This window comes from Sturnira hondurensis, unplaced genomic scaffold, assembly GCF_014824575.4.
Source record: "Sturnira hondurensis isolate 20B ecotype Veracruz unplaced genomic scaffold, ASM1482457v3 Scaffold0021214, whole genome shotgun sequence".
NCBI lineage: Eukaryota > Metazoa > Chordata > Mammalia > Chiroptera > Phyllostomidae > Sturnira > Sturnira hondurensis.
The window spans coordinates 5,938,619-5,960,042 of record NW_028093845.1 but is presented as its reverse complement, the minus strand read 5'-3'; the positions used below and the strand labels follow the sequence as shown (position 1 = coordinate 5,960,042).

The 21,424-nt window shown below is 42.4% G+C and overlaps 1 protein-coding gene across 5 annotated transcripts in view; it reads left to right on the top strand.

Moving 5' to 3' along the window:
• Window positions 1-20,031, top strand: part of EGF (epidermal growth factor) — a 95,710-nt gene extending 75,679 nt beyond the window's left edge. For 2 of the 5 annotated variants that reach the window (XM_037031829.1, XM_037031834.1), the window contains 8 exons: window positions 602-718; window positions 1,387-1,512; window positions 4,817-4,939; window positions 6,802-6,946; window positions 10,729-10,899; window positions 14,689-14,806; window positions 17,510-17,671; window positions 19,729-20,031. In XM_037031829.1, coding sequence (XP_036887724.1) covers window positions 602-718; window positions 1,387-1,512; window positions 4,817-4,939; window positions 6,802-6,946; window positions 10,729-10,899; window positions 14,689-14,806; window positions 17,510-17,644 — 935 coding nt within the window. In that variant the 3' untranslated portion in view covers window positions 17,645-17,671; window positions 19,729-20,031. The remainder of the gene's footprint in view (window positions 1-601; window positions 719-1,386; window positions 1,513-4,816; window positions 4,940-6,801; window positions 6,947-10,728; window positions 10,900-14,688; window positions 14,807-17,509; window positions 17,672-19,728) is intronic. The other 3 variants (XM_037031830.1, XM_037031831.1, XM_037031832.1) reach the window with 3 other exon arrangements.
• Window positions 20,032-21,424: the final 1,393 nt, after the last annotated feature.

Here is a 21,424-nt window from a genome sequence, read left to right as displayed (position 1 = left end):
CTGTCCCCTGGGGCATTTGCATTTCAATGGAGTATGAAATGAATTGATCCATTTACAGCATTTACTTTGTACGGTTCATGACTTTGTAAAAGTGCCTTGAGGTTTGCAAGTCACTACATAAATCTTGATAATAAACATACATTGTGACATACATATTCTATGATACATAAAACCTAATTTTAGTAAATTGATAATAAATCTCTATGATTGAATCTTTTTGCCATGTTAGTACACAAAGCTACTTGCTGTATATTACTCCATGTGACTTTGAGGGATAAGAACATACTGACTGCTTTGGTACGTCATAATGGCTGGGAATGCTTAAATAAGCAATAAACCTTTTGAAATTGGAATCCACTTACTCCAAGCAATTTTATGAATCAAATTTTAAATGCTTTTAAAAATTGTACATGGAGTTCACACAGGGCTGTTTGAACACCAAACAGTTAAAACTGAAGTCAACAGTGTTTCTGTTTGAGGGTTAACTTGTCCCAGAACTTGAAAAAAGACGTGCTGGAATGTTCTGTAGAACCCAGAACATTAAAGCCCATTTTTGCCTCTGAGGTCTGGAAATAACCTGATGGGATTCCTGCTGTTGCAGATGAAGATGACTGTGGTCCCGTGGGATGTGGTGCACACTCTTGGTGTGTCTCAGAGGGAGAGGTCGCCACGTGTCAGTGTTTGACAGGATTTGCTGGAGATGGAAGAGTATGTTCTGGTAAGAGCAAAGGCCAGTGAGCGTGATTGTAAAAAAGTGAACCAGAAACACTGAGATCGTATGGGTTCCAAATCTCCAGAAAGACTTATGTGATCAGTGGGATTGAATAAATTGTTTGGTATCAGCTAAAAAATAATGAATAGCATGCATAGAAAATATGAAACATATAATATGTTGTTACATGACACTGAGTTTGTGTTAAAGTTATGAGATATATGGAGTTGGCATTAAGGAGAAGAATTTATAATTCATTTCAGAAACATGAATTTGAGTTCAAGTCAAATTTATAAACTCAACACTTCCAATAAAAACACAATCATTTTTTCTCCCCTAAGCTTAGTTCATAAGTTTTAGTTTAATAAATAGATTAGGATGGATAGCCTTCTATTTTTATATCAATAGCCTCAAAATAAGTTAGCAATTACTCTAAAAATCTTAGGACTTAATAGTATGAAACTGCGCAAAGTGATTTATTTACACATGCTTAACTAATCAAATGTGAGAAATCTGTAAAAATTGATTCAGATATGAACTTTATGGATTTGCATTGGATTTACAGTCTCTGTAAACAGCTGAATGGATGTATACGATTATATTTATTTTTTCCTAGTATGCTCATTTATACCAGGGTTGCCAATATATTTCATTAGTTGCTCATTTCCCCACAGATATAGATGAGTGTGAGATGGGTATCCCAGCTTGCCCGCATCCCTCCTCCAAGTGCATCAATACCGAAGGTGGCTATGTGTGCCGGTGCTCAGAAGGCTACCAAGGAAATGGGACTCACTGTCTTGGTAAGAGTGTGTGTGCCAAGGCAGGTGGGCAGAGGCAGGCCTCAGAGACTCACGAAATGCTCTGGGTGTGGTGGGCCAAGAAAAAACAGGATATAACTGGGGTGACATGCATGTTAAAACTAAAAGAGGAGTTGTGTGACCTGTTCCAACGGACATATTTCAGTTCCTGGTAGGTAGTCAAGTTTGTGCCCATGTGTTCTCACACGAGTCAGCAGAAACACCCTGTAGAGCTAATTCACCCCTGTGCCTTTTTGGCTCTTTTCCCTGAGTCTGAGTAACACCAGCGCCTCATCAATACTCCGTGCTTTGAGCCATCATGAGGGGAATTGAACATTTTCTTTGTGACCAACTTTGGTGATTGAATGGTGGTGAACATCACTCTGTGTGTGTGTGTGTGTGTGTGTGTGTGTGTGTGTGTGTGTGTGTGTGTGTAAGGAGAGGAATCACGGTTCTGTGAAAAGGCCGCAAGGGCCTCTCAACAAACTCTAGCTCCTGACATTTGCATACAAACAGAGAATGATTAAGACCTCTTTCATAACCACCATCCTCTGCCAAGGTCTGGGAGTGGCTCTCTGGGGGAGTTCACATCGTGAATGTCTTGTCCCAGTCCAGGTGTCAGCAGCGTGGCATCACCGTACAAGCGAAGACCTGCCCAAAGCCATCATAGCCCCGTGAAGTGGTTGTCTGAAGTTCTACAGGGCTTTAAATTGTCTCTTTGAGTATTTACTTTTCTTTCTGAAAACAAAAATCTTTCACAGTGAAGGGCAGATACCCTGATAAGAAGCCATGGCACTGCTTTCTCCTATATGTTGAAGTTAAAGATGAAATTTCAGTCAGTTTTCTGGATCTGGTTTGTTTAAATCAGACCTTCAGGAGATTAGTGTTGTGGCGTCCACAGACTTCTGTAAACGCTATTTTAAGCACATATTTGGCTGTTAGTCAGGAAAACATCACTGCTCTAATTAAGCAGGCTCATGGATAATTTAGACAAATAGGCTTTATATTTAATTTACTTTGAGGAGAAAGGAAGGCATACTTTCTTGGATTCTGGATTTTCACTCTGTTACTAAGCACCTCCTTTCCAGCATCAAAAAAAATGCCACAGGGAGTCACGGCCCAGCTGGGGTAGCAGCAGCGAGCGTGCTCCTGTTCTCTCCCCCTCCCTCTCCCTTTCCCCTTCTCTCCTTCCTTTCCTCTCCATATACACTTATATATGATAGATAGAGATAGAGATAGAGATACACTGCTGTATAGAAGTGTTGTTGTCATTCTTATTGTAAAAAGTAGTTGTGTCTCTTGCTGAGAGTACATCTTTGTTTTTGCTTTTTGCAAAAGCTCTCTCTCACTCTCAAGGTGATAGTTCACAGAGAAAATAACAGGAAATCAGTCTTTGAAAAAAGATTCAGTTTGAGCCATTCAGATTGGCAATGCAGAATAGAGATTTGATTGGCCGGTATTAATGCAAAGACGTAGTACTAGGAACTGTGAGGAAAATCAAGATGATACTTAAAGAAATACATATAGCTGTGATCATTGGTGAAGAAAGTTATGCATCGTAAGAGAAGTAAAAACTACAGTGGAAGTTCAGAACCAGAAGAAATATCTGTTTGAGGTTTTAGGAAAGATTTTATGGATGAGCATTATTTTGGATGGACCTACAACATGACAAAATTTTTATAAGGCAGAAGTGTGAAGGAATAGAAAATAGCTTAACTGACCACTAAGTGTAGGTTGTATATAGAGAAAGCAGAAAATGAGGCTGTTAGGATGGTGTCCTTGTGCCGTACAGACTGGGTGGCTTAAACAAGTCATTTATTTTCTCACAGTTCTGGAGGCTAGGTTTTCCACATCAAGGTGCTGCCTTACTCAGTTCTGGGTGAGGACTCTCTTTGGCTTACAAACAGCTGCCTTCTCCCTGCATACATACATTGTTTCTTCTTGGTGGCTCATGGGAAAAGGGAGAGAGAGAGGGGGAGAGAGAGAGAAGAAGAAGAAAAGAAGAAGGGGAAGAGGAAAAAGAAGAAGGAGAAGGGGAAGAAGAAAGAAGAAGAAAAGGAGGAGGAAGAGGAGATAGAGGGAGAGGAAAGAAGGAGGAGGAGGAAGAAGAGAGGGGAGGGAATCTGATGTTTCTTCTTATGATGACTTATTGGATCAGGGTCCCATTCTTATGACCTCATTTAATCTTAATTACTTCCTTATAGGCCATTTCTCCAAATATAGTCACACTGTGGGGGTCAGGGGTTCAACATATGAATTTGGAAGAATACAATTCAGTCTGTAACAGGTGGGTTGGGCTATATTTGTGGAAGACTAGAATGTGAGGGTTAGTCATTGGGGTTTTACATTTCTAGACCAGCATGGCCGATAAAAATGTAGTATCAGTCATCACATGTATAATTTAAAATGTTCTAGTAGCCACATTAGAAAAATTTTTTAAAAAACAGGTGAAATTAATCTTAAATATATTTTATTCATTCTAATATATCAAAAACATTAACATTTTAAAATGTAATCAATATAAAATTATTGTGGTAAGTTTACATTCATTCTTATTTTGGTACTAAGTCTTCACCACCTAGCATGTGCCCTACACTTTCAGCACAACATGGACTAGCTGTGGTTCAGGTGCTCAGTGCTCACCCAATGCCATCGCTACCATACTGGGCGGTGGAGCTCTTGGCAGCAGAGAGCACTGGCAGCATTTGAGTCAAGTGGTACAGTGATGAAAGCTGCGGTTTGGGAAGACTAATCTGGCACTGGTGTTCAGGAGTGGAGCAGAGGAGAGTGGGACATAGGGAATTAGGGAAGGCTGTTCTTATAGTAATGTAAGATCAGAAGAGAGAAAGGACCTAAATGTTAGGGCAGTGGAAACCTAGAAAGAAAAAGATGGCTAGTTTGGAGAAAGTGATGACTTAGTTTATATTTATGTTAAAAAGACAATAATGTTTTATTTGGTATGATCTGAACTTCTAAATATTTGCCTAGAGGTTGCTTACCAATCTCCAACTTTCTCACTGAGTTACTAGCATTGGGAGTTTCCTTTCCTTCCAAGCAGTAGGAAGACCTCCAGCCTTATGTCAGGACTTTACATGAATGAGCACGCAGCCAAGTGACCCAGCTCATCACTCTCACCAATGTCCATGATACAATTTTTGAATCTAGAAATGTGTGGAGTTCTGAGAACATGCAGCATAACAGAAGTTAAAGATGCTCCTCTTCTAGAATGTTGGGTGTTCCAATTGCATAACCTTCTTTTTCCTCTCCACCCCACTCTTTTGTTCCCTACTCCCTTTTTTTATGGCAGACATTGATGAGTGCCAACTGGGCATGCACACCTGTGGGGAAAATACCACCTGTACAAATATGGAGGGAAACTACACCTGCATGTGTGCCAGCAGCCTGTCTGAACCCGGATGGAATTGCCCTGGTAGGTTGGTGGGAGATCTAGATCCAAAAGGAGGAACTTGATTCTGGAAAATTCTGTACCCAAGTGTATTTGCATTTGAGATTTTAGAAATCATTTGGTTTACACCCTGGCTGGTGTGGCTCAGTGGTTTAAGCACTAGCCTGTGAACCAAAGGAATGCCGGTTCAATTCCCAATCAGGGCACATGCCTGGGTTGCAGCAAGGTCCCCAGTAGAGGGTGCATGAGAGGCAACCACCCACAGTTCAATAAAAGTGGCAACACGGGGGTTCTCTTTACCCATGCGGCTAAGATGCTGATTTGTAATGTCAGTTTCTCGGGCTACTGGAAAACTGCAGGGCAGGGTAGGTTGGGGAGGATGACTGGACTTTCGGCATTTTAAATCACTTTCAAGAAATTTAAAATATTACTTTAAAAAGTCACTGTTTTTGATTATCTGAATTAGGACTCCAGATCTTTTTTTTTTCTTTCTTTTAAAAGTGTTTGCAGTGGTCTTCTCCTGCTTCCTGTGGCCTCTCCCCAGAACCCAGTCTCCTTAGCACCCACAGCCCAGCAGGACTGGCTTCCCAGACCTGGGCACCAGGGTCAGGGCCCTTTCCTCTGCCAGCTATTTATCCCCCTCAGCTCTACAAGCAGAAAGTCTCCTAATAAAGGATCATTCTGTGCTTGCTTGGGTCTTTTTTTTCCTCAAATAATTTGTTCTTAAAGGTATTGGAAGCCTGCTAATATTTACACAGTCAGCCACACATCCCAATGTTTTCCTTTTACTGTGTGGTGAACCAGTCAGTGGAAGGCACTTTACCACTCTGGCATTTTCTGTGTACAGTAACATTTCCTGTCTCTCAACATGACCAGTCTTGTCTTGGAGGTTTCCCCTGAAACTTTAATAGCTTTTAGAAGAAATCCTTGTGTGGGAGAAATTTTTGAGACTCCCAGGATAGTGGGGTAGTGGGCTGTGTATTGGTGGGTGGTTTATAAGTCATAATGAGATACTGCGGTTCGGTGAGACCCTCTTAAAGCCCACTGTCATTTTATACAGTGTGTGTGTGTGGATGACTGATGTGCTTTAACGATGAGATCCGTGACTCTGCATGCATTCGGTGTCTTAGGATTGACCATTCTCTTCTTTGCCTCCAAAAACACTGAACCTGCAGAAAGAATGGCTCTCTTCATGGTGAATGACATAAAGTCTGGTTAGGACAGTGAAACTGTGGTCGCTGTGATAGTTCTACTGTCCCTGAGAGACACTAGGTCCCAAAGTGTTCACAGCCACTAGTTCCCAATGATGATACAGGTTGCCCCTGCCATCCGAAAGCTGAAATGAAGTAAAGTGAAAGAGCAATTACTACCCTTAATTCATATGGAAAAAATTTTTAGCATTCCTTGACCGCCCCCCCCCCAAACAAATAACCTGTCCATTCATACTCTTAATTATGTCCAGTTTTACACTAAGGGTTAATGTCCTCATGAGCTCTTAAAATGCCTTAGAACAGGTCCTGCTAATGGGTGCACAAAACAAACGGAGATGAAGCGCGGATGCTCACAGAGCTCAAACTTGTGGCAGCTTGGTGCTGAGATGCTCCCTTGGTTCCTGGGGAAGGAGCTGCTGGGGCAGCTGGTGGGGCTCTGGGTTTCCAAGGGCTCAGGCAAAGCAAATGCTGAACGCTATTTTCACTTTCGCCTCTTTTTATTAAAACAAAAACCCTCTTCGGATTTCTTTTGGTTAGCAAAACAGTGCATTAGTATAGGTCTTTCATAATGTGAAATGGAGTAAGGCAAACTTCCGAAAAGCAGGAGGATAACTGCACTTGGAAGATGATGCTGATTGCTTCAGAAAATAAAAGTACCACCTTTGATTCTTCTAGACTCGACTCCAGCCCCTCATCTCAGGGAGGACAGCCGCTATTCTGTGAGAAATGCTTACTCAGAATGCCCCCCATCACACGCAGGGTACTGCCTCCACGGCGGTGTGTGTATGTACATCGAATCCGTGGACAGCTACGCGTGCAAGTAAGTCCGACCGTCTTCCTGAGGCACAGAAGTGTGCCACTGCAGCCCATAACTTTCAGCTCATTTGCAAAATTTACATTAAGGAAAATTTTCAATAATTAGGTTTTTCCTTAGGGAAAATAGATAAATAATCATATATAAATTGTCTGTATGTGTGCTGCACTCTCCCTGCAGATCACATCTCACCCCTCCTCTCCCCACCCCTCCACCCCGCAGCTGCCAGTGCTAAATACACACTTAAGGAATTGGCGATTTTTACCTTTGACTTAAATAACTTGATGTCACTAATGATGCAGTCTGGTAATTAAACTTCTCATTCTGGTTAAAAGCTTAGGTTTTGAGGGAATTCCTTAAAACTTTGATTTACTTTCTGCCAAATATGTGGACAGCATCCATGGTATGTGTCTGAATTTACAAACGTGTTGCAGGTTTTTGTACTGGACTTTTTGCCTTCAGTTCTCAAAACTCACGTATATACATATACATATATTTTTTTTTAAGTTCCTAATAGTTGATGTTTAACCTTTGTTGTTTTGTGACAACTGTGGATGCAAACACCACTGCTTTGTGCTCCCGTTTGGTCCCCTCAGTGACTTCACAGTGTCATTGTGGAGCAGTGTCGAGCTGAAGTCCCAACACCATGAGGTGCTCGGCCACACTCACGGAGAACCTCCCCCTGGGCCTTTCAGAGAGGGACACGCACAGTGTCTCACTCTGCATCAGTTTTACTTTCTGTTGCTGTCATGTTTTGAAGGCAATATGAGGGAATTCACAGAATCCGAGCAACAAATAGGCCTCCTAATGCTAGACGCCTGACTCACTGATAATTTTCTCTGTGTCTAAGGAAGGAGTGATACAGTGTTCTCGTTCTCACAAATAATAGCTATGAGTTTAAAGGCTTTTCATATTTATCAGCAGAAACAGTCTAAATTATTAGAATTAAGTTATGTTCTGTGACAAAGCGTATGGCCTTATATTATGAATCATGTCAGCCTGACAAAAGTAATGAAAAATGCTTGTGGATATTAGCAAAAACAACTCAGTTCTAATAAAAATCTGCTTTTATATTCATATCCACATGCTGTCATTTTCCCACCTAATATAAATCTAGTACTCTTGATTTTGAGAATAAGAAGTTGTTTCTACCTATTCATGGTTTCTTATTCTCCCAAATAATGAAGTTATGAAAACACATGTCCGAGTTTATTAGGTCGTCTTTTGTTTTTATAAAAGACTTTATGATAACATGAAGGGCACTGCTGGGTTAGGTATTGCCATTGGTATGATATTTCTACTTGGACCTGGTAGTGTCAATTCATTAAACAGTTTAGAAACTCTAGCACATTACTTTTCTTTCTGTCATTAAATCTTGATGAAAATATGTTCCTCTGGTAATATTTTTGAGTACGAGTTGTTACAAAACGACTAACTGGAGATAAGGCTCAAATTGAAGGACCTTTAATCAAAAGCAATATTGAAAATAGAACGAGTTCCCATTCATTTGGGTCAGGACTTTGTTTTTGAAGTCTGAATTTAATATAACTGTGGTTTAATCAAACATTCAAACCTTCCCTCTTCCCAAAGACCTTACCTTGTATTTTTTTAATTCCATAAAAGCCCATCTGTAGGGAGCTTGCCCGTCCCACTTTCATTAGAAACACTTCGTAGGGAGCATTCCACACAGTGTTCCTAGTGCTCTGAACGGGCTTAAACAGGGACCTCTTCTTTCTTTGCTTGGAAAACGGGGGCCCCTGGCTGCCCAGGAACGTGGGGGTGTGACAACTGGGGTCTCCATGCCAGTGGGCTACCTCAGCAGTTCCTGAACTGGAGATTCTCGGCACCCCCTGAGCCCAGGGAGGTCCTCACTCACTCTGGTCTGGCTTGGAACCAACGCACACCCTTCCAGGCAGGTCTTCCTCAGGCCAAGGCCCCCTAGCACTGGCACTGTGAAATGTTTCATTTGAAAATGTGTCGTGTGATCAATTTGAAAAGCATGGCATACTCTAGCCTTCAATTTTTGATTCATGGCACATCATAATGGGTGAAAAAATCTCGTTGACCTTTAGTTAGTCTAGAATTTCTTGAAATTCCTTGACCATAGCAAATGAAACATAGTTGGCCAGGGAATCTTTTGTTTGGTTTAAGATAAGAACTCAATAACCCAAAGAAATGGTGGTGTGTGGCCCATGCTTGCGAACTTTTGAGTTACTGACAGAAGGCTCTGGGCCTCATTAGACTCACAGAGGCTCAGGTGTTGCAGCCTGCTGTGGCCTCCATTCCTTGAAACCCTCAAATCTCCGAGAAAATTTGAGGTGTGGCCCCTTTAATGCCAACCATTTAAACATGTGTGCCAGTCACTGATTGTAAATGTCCATAACTGAGTTAACTTGAATTGAAACAGTATCTAGGAAAGCCTGGAGTCCCTGGATAGTCCTGTGACTCACATCCTGCCCTCTCTGGCCTGGTCAGTTCTAGAGGAACAGGCTTTCGGAAGTACATGTTGCTTAAACCCCCTTTTGGAAGCAGGCCAGTGTGGTAGGAACAACATAGTCTTCGAAATCAGAGAACCATTTGAATGGCACCTGCTATTCACTAGCTGAGCAACCTGGCACAAATTATGGAAGCCCCTCGGAACCTCCCTTTCCTCATCTATAAAATGGGAATGTGCTGTCAAGAATAAAGTAAGTAGAAGTGCCCAGCACCGTGTCTGTCAAACACATGAGGTGCTTAACGGATGCTACGTCATTTCCCTACTCTCGGAGAGTGATTCACCAAAGCTCCTATGACCAACTCAAGGTAGAACTAGGGCAGAATGCAGATCCTTGGAGGCTTTGACTCCTGCTTTTTCCCTGCTGTCCCTTCCCACTGAGGGGTCTGGTGTCTGTTCTCTGTGTATTCATTCCTTCATGTCCTTTTGGAAGATGGTGGCGGCACAAATAGATGGATAGTTGGTGCAGGGGCAGGGGGATGAAATTCCTAACGACCAAGCATCACAAAATATTTAACAGGATATTTTTTAAATGTACGCTCTGGTGGAGAATGATAAACTAAACTACCCAAGGTCCCAGTAGTTTCCGAAGCGTACATTCCCAGTAGATGGCAGCATTGTTTCATTTACTTTCATTGGAAGGTTCACAACGTTTGTTGGCTGTTGTTGGTAACTCTAGTAACAATTTTACTACTGAAATAGCAGGATGTTTGTTGGTGAATGCCTCTTTTATTCCTCCATTTAGTCGCCCCCCCTCCCCCCTTGAAGAAAGTAGGGAAATGCTTGCCTGTCGCCACTGAGAGCTTGTCTCTCGAGCCTGTGGTAATTAAAAAAACAAAAGTTCCCTCCATAGGGTAGGCAGCGCTTTCTCACTCACATTGTTGTGTGGCCTGCCCTCAAGTAAAGGACTCTGCTTTCAAACTCTTCCTTTCCTTAGAATTCAGATTTCATTGCATTCTGGCCAAACATTTGTTCGAAAATTCTCTTGGCTCTTAGGGCAAAGTTGCTTTGTGTTGGTCTTAGAGGTAACTCCTCAGGATTTTAGCCTGAGAGTAATTGATCTTTAATCAATGTTCTGCAATGCCTCTTTGAGGCGGTGTGCAAACAGACCGCAGGCGGAGTCCGTGCAGCGTCAACCAGTAAAGCAGGGTGCTGAGCCCTGATGGATTTCCCGTGTGCTTCCGAAAAGCTGGGTCTGGACACGAGATTGAGAGACAGCTGAATATCGTGTCTGAGAAGTATAACCATGTTCGCGGAGGGCTTACAGCTGACCTCTGTTTGTCTGCTGCCACAGTTGCATTGTTGGCTACGTGGGGGAGCGATGTCAGCACCAAGACCTGAGGTGGTGGGAGCTGCGCCATGCTGACCAGGGGCGGCGGCAGCGGAACATCACCGTGGTGGCTGTCTGCGTGGTGGCGCTCGTCCTGCTGCTGCTCCTGGTGCTGTGGGGCGCTCACTACTACAGGTGACACTTTCTTCCCGTTGGCACGTGCAGCTTCTAACGAGCCCCCCACCCCTGGAGAACTCCTACCTTCTACAGAGCTAGTCAATCTCCGTCTTTACTATAATACATTTCAAACGTGGAATAACAATAACAGAAAGCAAGTGGTGTGGGATTTCCCTGCTCTAAAGCTGCAGTGGTTTCCCTTTGCCTGGTCCATTCCAGCCCTTGTCCACACACCTGTATCGTTCATTTCACGGTGCAATTTTATCTTCCACCTTTTTCTTGTACCTGCTTTCCTCCCCTCCACTGCACCCCCACAGCCTGTGTCACGGTCATTTTTTTCATAGCTGCCTTCCATTGAGTGGATTTGCCACAAAGTATTAACTTTATTTCAAGAAAACCAGTACTGCCCTGGCTGGTGGGACTCAGTGGGTTGAGCACCAGCCTGCGAACAAAAGGGTCTCCAGTTCGATTCCCAGTCAGGGCACATGCCTGGGTCATGAGCCAGGTCTCCAGTTGGGGGCAAGCTAGAGGCAACCACACATTGATGTTTCTCTCCCTCTTTTTCTCCCTCCCTTCTCCTCTCTAAAAATAAATAAATAAAAATCTTTAAAAAGTAATAATAATACAAGTTAAAAGTTAAAAACTGTGAAATAATATTTGTACATTTGCTTTTTAAAAATTGCCACTAGTCCTGGTTGGGTTGCTCAGTGGGTTGAAGCATCATCCTGTATACCAAAAGGTTGTGGGTTCAATTCCTGGTCAGGGCGTGTACTGGAGGCAACTGATCAATGTTTCTCTCTCACATTGATATTTCTCTCTCTCTCCCTTCCTCCCTCTCTCTAAATCAATAATAAAAAATACCCTCTGGTGAGGATTTAAAAAACCACACTACATTAGGGTGAATTAATTAACATTACAATGTTGATTTTACATTTTCTTAGAAAGTAGGACTGCACTCTCCACTGCCCTCAAAACTGAGGAACATTTTATGTTCTGTTATAGTTTGTGTTGTACAAAATCAGTGAGTTTTAACGCTTTGCGGCAGAAGGGAGCTCTGTTGAATTATCTGATTTGGTCTCATCATTTTATGGCCAAAAACCTCAGACCCACTTAACTTAAATGGTCCTGGTTTTCTGGGATATACAGAGCCCCCAGCACCATCTGCTGATACAAGTCCAGCCACACTTGCTGGTACCACACAAACACTCAAATGTTGAATGTCTTGCATAATAGAGAATTCAAAATAGCATTTGAGACGTGCTTGTCCGGGGTCCTGCTGTGTCCTGGTGTCGTGGTTAAGAGCATGAGCTCTAGAACAGACTGCACTGGTTTGATTCCCAGTTCCTGTTTAAATACATGTCACCAGACCTTTGTCTTCAATGATTTCCTTTGCTATAAAATGGGAACAAAAATAGCACTTCAGAGTTACTGTGAAACAGAGTGAATCTAAGTGAAGAATTTAGTGTGGGTCTGGCATTTAGGACCTATCTGTTATTATTATGACTTTCTAGGAACTGTAATCTGCTCCCAAAGAGTCACATGTTCCAAACTGTTTTCAATCTCAAGACATAAGATTCTCAGGCACAACTTGAAATTTTAATTCAGTGGTACATCAGTAGTTTGTAGCATGGTATTCAACCAGTCTCTTAGAGGTCTGTGGAAAGAATATTAAATAATAAGTGCCTCATCCCATTGGACAGAATGACAAAAGAAAAGTAAATGCTTGGCAAATAAAAGTGTAGAAAAAATTGGGAGCAAGAAACTTAAGTTTATGTGTGCCATAATTATTAAATTTTTTTCTTACTCTGCTGTGGCATAGTATGCATATTTTATGTTCTGTCGGTGTTCTTCAGAGCTCTGGATTGAGAGCCAATGGCAGATTGCTGGCTTTTCTTACTTATAATTCAAAAACCATCTCAGCTGAAAGATGACCACAGACTTTACACAGATAAAAATGTCTCTAGCCTCTGATCCCTGTACACCTAGAATAAAAAATGATAAGGACTAGTTTTTCAAAAAAACACTGGTCAGCCCTGGCTGGTGTGGCTCAGTTGGTTGGAGTGTCGTCCTGTAGACCCAAGGGTTGAGGGTTCAATTCTGGTCAGGGCACATACCCAGGTTACAGGTTCAGTTCCCAGTTGGAGCATGTAGGAGAGGGAAACCAATATCTATCTATCTATCTATCTATCTATCTATCTATCTATCTATCTATCTATATCTATTTCTCTCTCTCTCTCTCTCTCAGTGATAAAATAATGCCCTCTGGTGAGGATTTTAAAAAAAAAGAAAACTCACCTGAACTCTTTCCCTCTTTTTTGGCTGAAATGCATTCAGAGTTGTGAAGTTTTTTCTGAACAAATCTCTGGTTACTTACCAAGCCATATTACCTATGGTTTTTTACCAAGCTTCTGGCCAGTGAAGCTACTCATCCCACTGCAGATTTTCAGCTATGTTCTTGACTATGTTTGTACTGTAGCTGTATTGTTTCTGATAAAATCAAAATTAAAACTGCCAGTCTAAATATTGCCATGTCACTAAAGTATGCCAATAAATACAGCCCTGACACTGAGTTATGAGTTTTTGTCACTCTTTAGAGTCAGTTATTCCTCACTTTGTATCAGTCCTTGTCTGTCGCATCTAGATTGCTTGACACTATTTGTCTCATGTATCTCTCAAAAGATTGTGAAACTAAATAATCTTTAAGGTATTGTTATATTATTACTTCATGAATCTAAATTTTTGAAACAATAGGAAGTATTCTGTCACAAATTGCAACATTGCCACTTTAAAACTGATTACATTAGCCACTTGGTTCAATGTTCTGGAACTAGCCACACCATTTCCTGGGAACATCCCTCACATTGAATTCACAGCTCCTGAGACGGGGTTTCCACAGCAGCTCCCACCTGTCTCTTGCCCTAGTTCAGGTGTGTAGACAGGCCTACTGGCCCTGGGCATGCCCTCCTGCAGGGAATTAGGCTGCTGTGGACCCGAGGCGGCAGTGCAGTTTGGGAATCTGGAGGCTGGCTGGCGGTTTCACCACCCCATTTCCATCCTTGCCTGCACTCTGCGGCTACTTTATGTGTTACACACCTGTCTCTCTCCCTCTAGAAGCCACTACTTTGGGGACAGGGATATCACCTTAATACTAGAGCCCCCTCCATCTCCCCAGTCCTCCCTAGAGCATGACACCATACATGGTATAGACTTAGTGCCTGATGTTTATCAACCAAGTAAGTATTTGTAAAACCCAATTCAGGGGCGGAAGATCTAACCTGTTTCTTGGCTTGGCAACTATGAGACAATACGCTCTCGGGTCTTCCACTCTTTGTGTTCTTGCCAGTAAGGCCTGTGAGCAGAATGCAGCGACCCAGGGGAAGGAGCCTGGGAGCCGTTCCATTATGACCCAGCTCCTGGGCTGCCCTAGTTAGCTGTGTGCCTTGGGGTTTTTGTTGTTTGGCTGCTGCATTCCCAGTACCAGGACAGTGTCCGGGGTGTAGCTGGTACTCAGCAGACGTGTCTGTCCACAGATAAATAAACACAGGGCTCCCCACTTCACCCCCACTCTGCTGCCCCACATCTCACCGAACGTTGGAAAAAGTGAAACATTATCTGGAAACTTCTACAGAAAATAGTGCCTTAAAAACCCAAAGTTGTGTTTCCACATAGTTTTCTTAATATTTGTTCTCTCCCATGCATTTAAGTACCTAAATTTCAGTAGCAAACATAGTTGTTGTCCCCGCACACCACTGAGCAGGCCACTCTTGTTTGGTTTTGAGACTGTCTCGCATTTTTCTTTGGCTGCAGGACTCAGAAGCTGCTATCAAAAAGTCCAGAAAGCCCGTACGAAGAGTCGAACAGAGAAGCAAGCGTTAGCAGGCCTGCAGACACAGAGGCTGGGACGGCCTCTTGCCCCCAACCTTGGGTAATGTGACCAAAATACATAAAGAAATTGGCTTTATATTAATCCCAGTGCATTTTTTCCTGTTCTTCTGAGTTCAGAGAGACTGGCAGCTGTCATAGCTTCCAGGGGGTGCTAATGTTGTTGGCACCACAGTGAGTGGGGCAATCCTGGGTGGGTGCGGGGGTGGGTGGGAATCTCTGCCCTAAAGTGAAATAACCCAACAGGCAACAGGAGCGCTGTAACTTAATGACATGAGAAACTGATGGAGTCTTCCCCCCCCCCCATTCTGTAGTTTCTTCCTATAACTTAGATTTTGATGTGTAAGCAAAAAGTGTTTCCCAATTTTTAGGTGATCCCCTTCCGATGGATGTCTTAAAAACCCAAGGTTTTTGTCTTCATATTTCATTTCTCACAAACATTTTAAATCCCTGAACTTCAGCAGCAAAATAGTTGCCAGATTCTGCAAATCAAAAATACAGGACACTTAGTTCGATTCTAATGAATACCCGGAAGTGTAGGGTTAAATTCAAATTCAACCAGGTGTCCTGTGTTTTATCTGGCATCAGTGTGTACTCAGGTTCTGAACACCCACTTCAGTAACTGAATCTAGAACACTAGAGGGCAGACTTGAGACAGGCTAAACCCCTGAAACTTGGAATTTTGGTTTCCAGAAACCTGTCAGAGATGACTTGATTGGTCCACTGTGTGCTATTGGTATAATTTGCAGGATACGTCATGGATGAGGCTAGAATATATGGCAAGTCCAAAAGGGATTGAAACTTGTGGGAAAGCAGGGAAAGGGTCTTAAGGAGAGATTATGAAGGGGCAAAGGCACGTTTTGGGGTCCTTCTCACATCATTCTGCCCGATTTCCACCTCAGGTGCATTCCCAGAGAATAGCTTTCCTATAGCTATATTTTTGACTAACAAGTGTCCTGCCTGTTATAGGTATTCAGCATATACTTATTTTATGGTTGAATTTGAGTATGGAAATACAATAAGAAATACAAATTCTAGCCTTACTCTGCCACCAATTGGCTGTCTAATTTTCAGCAGGTCACTGGACCGCTGCTTCATCTCCAGGACACCAAGGGATCTAAATTAGATCAGCTCCAAGTCTCCTTCTGTCTAGAGATTCCATGAGTGTGTGATTCTGGCTGAACTGAGCCCTAGAATGTCCTCAGTTCTTTCAGGCCTTATGACCTAGTGGACTTCTAAATTATTTCTAGATTGACTTATCGGTCTGTGTCGTGTTTCATTCAGGTTTGGGGTAGCAAGTTTAATTCATCCAACTTCAATCATAGGAGAAGGAGGCACACAGTCTGTGTATATCTTATTTTTTAAAAAATCAAAAGTGCTTGCCATTGTCCCGAGCAGCTTGTGGTCTCAGAGCTGCGGTCGGCGGCCCGGGCTCCTGAGCGCAGTTCCCAGGGCACCACCATAAGTGTTGCCAATGCCAACCGCTGCTGCAGAAATCAGCGAGAGCAGGACAGAGCTGAGCTCCCAGACCAGGAGGAGAAGCAGCAGAAACAAGTCTGGTTCTATCAGCGGCCATCCCATCTCAGTCAGAGACTTAGGGACCTATGTTCTTCTCACAGAGAGACATATAGTTGGAAATGGGCAGTTCAGAGGGCTGAGTTTGACTTGAGCCATAAATAATAGGTATGTGCCCATACACAGAGAGCCGTGTATTGATTTTGCAGAACAGGAGGGTGATTAGTGTTGTGGACAATAAGAAAATGAAAACACGTGTTCAGGGGTCCACTCTTCCACGATCAACGTATCCTCCCTAATCAGCTCCACTCATCATTCCTTTCTACACTTCTCTCAGAGAGAAATGTGAACAAGGTTTGTATCCATCCCCTTCTCTTCATTGTGTCGCTGACTTATGGCCCTTCCTCTGGGCCCATGTCTGAACCAATTGAGCTTCGCCAGCTGAAACCTAACCTGGGGCAGCCTATCCTCGAAGTCACTGATCCTCAAGGAAGGACTTCACCAAACTCCATCCTTTGTCCTGGGGTCTGGGGTCACTTCTTTTCTTTTCTTTTATCATTGATCTATTTTAATATCTAATTTATTTGGTGTGAGCCAGTGAACTCCGGTCAGCCTCCATTGCGAGTACCACATCAATTGTGAATAATACAAATAATAAAAACAATCATTTTGTTGACTACAGGGAAATGCTTTCTGAGCCTGCCATTTAGAATTTTGGTTCCCACGGTGTTCAGCCTGGAAAAGCATTGGATGGATCCCTACAAATAGTAGTTGCACTGTTAGTTATTACTACCCACGCATGACCCCAATTACTTAGAAATTGGCAGCGTGTTTAAATGGATTTTATTAACTGAACACACATATGTGGGAAAAGTTGGAGCACATACATATATGAGCTACTATTTTTCTGGCCCATTGGCCATGGTTAGAACACTTACAGATTCTTGGATTGCTTAAAATAAAACAGCACATGACCCAAAAGTTGGGATTTTAGAATCAGGATAGATTGTTCAGTAGAGGTATTGATAGGGGCTGGTTGCTTTAAATTAAATTTCCCAATTGAAACTAAATTTTTCGTTAGCCAGAGAAATAAATTTGACAGGGGCTTTCTTTCAGCTTTCAGCTTCCGTAGGATGAACATGAGGAAGCCATAAACTCTGATTTCACATATGTTGAAATAATTTACGAGTTGTACAATGTTCTCTTTCTCCCTCACTTTTGCTGTCTGTAGTTCGTGGTTGTGAAGGAACACCAGAATCTCAGCAATGGGAATCAACCTGCGGCCCTTCCAGATGTCCAGGCAGCAGATGTCGGCCAGGTTTTCTCCCAGGGGCCGGGCCGGTGGTTATCTTCACCTTCATCCTGAATGCCTTCCTGAATGATAAAGGTCTCATCTAAGTACAGAAACAACAGTTAGAATGGATAAGCTATGTGAGCAGCTGGGCTGTATTGAAATGCCACTGAGCCTCAGAGAAAGATATTTGGACTGGATTCCTGTCTTAAGTGAGGTTACTGTGTTCACTCACAACTCTGAGCAAGCACACCATGAGTTGACTCCTTATTTAGAGTTAGGGTGGGTTTTGAGGTCATTCTTGAGGTTTGGGTTTATATCAGTAGCTGTAAGAATAACTGCAGTGAAATTGCCAATGGCTCCTAGAAAATGTGTTTCAAGTTGTAGTAGGAAAGGTTCCTGTAAACTTAAGTGGATCGGGGCAGGGGGAGGGGGTTCCTAGGGATCAGGGAGTGTTCAGGTCTTATCAGGGGCTAACCCTCAGCTGGATGACTGGGCACCTGGGAAATCCAGCCATGCCCCTGGGAGGGGGCCCACAGAATCAATCCATGTCCTCAGGCTGCTCTGGAACTCAATCTGCCTCAGGTAGAAATGGAGTTGGATATGCTTTGACACAACACCTTTGACAGTTGTGTTATGCTAAGCTTCTTTGGCTTTAGTCTCAGATGTCAAAGATCTGTTTCATAACTTAGAGAACAAGGTTGTATCATAAGCCTTGAGAAAGGTACAGAGAAACTTTGAGCCAACAAAAATAGTTCATCTGCTGGTATTTAAGCTGCACTTATATTTTCTGATATTTGTCCTTCACAAATATGCTTACTAACCATACTCTCATCATATTTCCTTGTGGAGAGAATATAGGCCTCTTATTTTAAAAACATGCTATAAATATACTGCTCATACATGTATTGCCATGGAATCCAATTCAGTAGAACTCCACTTTCTAATTTGAGGAAGACCCTGAATATTAACATACACTTAAAAATTAACTATTAAAATTACGGTAAATATTAGAGTGTTATATACACTGTTACCAGTGTTGTTACCTAGATAATGAAAACATTCCTCATTTTCAAAAGTTGCTTGGATTTTGTTGTTACTAGTAGCATTAGAAAGTAATGGAATATCTTATAGTAACATACTACTTTTTCTTGAAGAGCTAAAAACACATAATTCTTTGTTATAAAGGTAATCTACTTTAGAGGCACATATATTTTGCAAATTGACCAATGGTACAGCGATTTGACCGGAGTATGGTTAAATTCAGAAAAGAGCAAAGGACTCAGCTGAGTACTCAGGAATAGATTGGACTATTTCTCTTTTTGCTCACTCGACTGCAAACAATCTGATCCGTTCTCTGCGGGCCACTCGTATAACTGTCTCCTAACTTGAGTGAGCACATCCCCCATCATGTCCAGCTGTCTCATAAATGCCTGTGGTGAAAGTGCACATGGCAACTGGAGGTGGGAAGAGAGTGGAGAATGAGATAAAAGATCAAGATTGGCTCTCTGCCCATTCCTTCTCTGCTCCTGGAAAACCTATTAAAACGCAGGTTATATTAGTGGTGGGCCCAGAGAACCGTATCCATTGCCCTCAGCCACATCAATTGGTGCAGGTTAAGTGCAGAGCCGCACAAGAGGGGCAGAGCGACCTGCCAGGGGATAGGAACGCAAGTGCGGTTAACGCCTGAGCTCTGTTCTCAAGTCATTGTGGGCCAGATGGGGAGAGAGGAGACACACAGGGAATGCTAAAGAGCAATGTCAGGTAACACACAGTCCTTTGAGTCATCTCAAGCAACCAAACTATTTTAACTTTTAAAAAATCGAGTCCACCAGAGGATCGCGGTTCGATTCCCAGTCAGGGCACATGCCTGGGTTGCAGGCTGGTTCCCTGCAGGCCAACTCCCAGCAGGGGACACACAAAAGGCAACCATACATTGATGTTTCTCTCCCTCTCTCCTTCCCCTCTAAAGATAAATAAATAAAAAATCTAAAAAATTTTTTTTAAAAATCGAGTCCAGAGTGGCCTGGGAATGGGTTCATTTTGTGTCGCATATTTCAGGCCTGTTCTTCAGCCGCCACTATTAGAGTCTCCCTTGTTAAAGATTGGGAATGATGGTAATTCTAAAATTTCTTTGTTTGTTTGTTTCTACTACATAGGGTCAGTGCAACCGACATCATGGAGGAAGGAGCCCCAGGTGCGTATAGGCACCGAGCACAGCTGCAGCGTTCCTCCATCCAGTGACAGTGGCTGTGGTCTCCAGAGCCTGGAGCGTAGCTTTCCTCTCCCCTCCCATGGGGCGCAGCCCATTGCCGTGGGGGTTGAGTAGCCCCATGCTCTCTGGTCAGCTAACCCATTACGGCAACCACACCAAACGAAGCTGACTCGGTGAAAACTGGGAGTTGGAAAAGAGCTAACTGTATGTGTGGACAGGAATACTTTGTGTCACTTTGTTTCAGAAAGTAGAGGAAAATACAACTTTGACTCCACAATCTCTACCACTAATCACCTGCTGAGCATCCTGGAAACAAATATAAATTATGTTTTTGCTTCTTCCTTCAAGCAGTCCCGCGACAGATTTTCAAGTCAGAGGAACTGGGGCAACCACTAGATAACTCATTAGAAACCGAATGGGGACACGTGTGCTTTATAAATTGTGTTGTCGTCAGTAGTCAATCGATTTTTCCCCCTGCAGCTCCAGAAGCAATCTGGGACTAAAGCAGGCAGTCCTGCGGGTTTAGTCAGTTATCATTTCTTTTATCTGGACAGAACGTTTAGCATAATCCAATCAAATAGCTTGGATATTAACATTACTGTTATGATGCATTGCAGGCATTTAATTTATCACTTATCATTTAACTTATCCATGCTGGTGATTTTGATGAATGTATTTTAAATTAATGAGAGATGTACTTATTTAGAAACTTATTTCTTCAGAATTAGGTGACTTATTGTTTCTATTTTAAAATCTGTGAATGAAAGCATTTTAAAACATAACCCAAGAGACTTCAGTGTTTCTGTTAGTACTATCCTTTGCCCCCCAGTGGTTTTTTCTAATGAAAATGGTAACCTTTCCCTTTATGTGTTTCACAGAATTTTTACTTATTTCCAAATGTGAGATTGTAAGCAAATTGCCAGATTTATTTTCATTATGAACAATTGATTTCTTCTAATTATTTAAATAAAACCGCCATAAGTAATAAACATTTTATTTGTTAGTTTGGTGATTTATTAGTACACCTGGTTAAAGTTGAATGAAAGGGAATCGCCAGGCTTGCTATTGTGACTCCTTTTGAAAAAATGGAAATTTCTTTAACTTTGTCAATGTTCACAAGGTGTTCTAAATAAATGCCATTCTTGCAGCCCAGACATTGTTACCACAATTTACATAACTGATACGAGAACTGGGGATTGTGCAGCCTCTGGGTTGTTTGGTTCCTGCACCGGATGGGCCCTTTGTTCAAATTTTCTTTCACTTTTCTTTACTTCCTTGGACTTGGACTTTGCTTACAACAGAAGTCAGCATTAAAAATGAAGCACTTCTCTTCAAGTGGATACCCTTTAGAAATTTTAGTAAAGATTTGGTGGTGGGGAGGATCAGTTACATTAGTTGAATACTCAGTATGATGCTTTTCCCCGGGTAATTTTTGCCGATTCAGTTTTGCTTTAGTTGACAGCGTATTAGTGGATCAGAAGGTCCATCTATTATTTCTTTTTTTAATTATATTTTATTGATTATGCTATTAATCAATAGCACAATCAGTTGTCCCAATTTTTCCTCCTTTGCCCCCTCCACCCAGTCCCACCCGCTTCCACAGGCAATCCCCACACCATTGTTCATGTCTGTGGTTCATG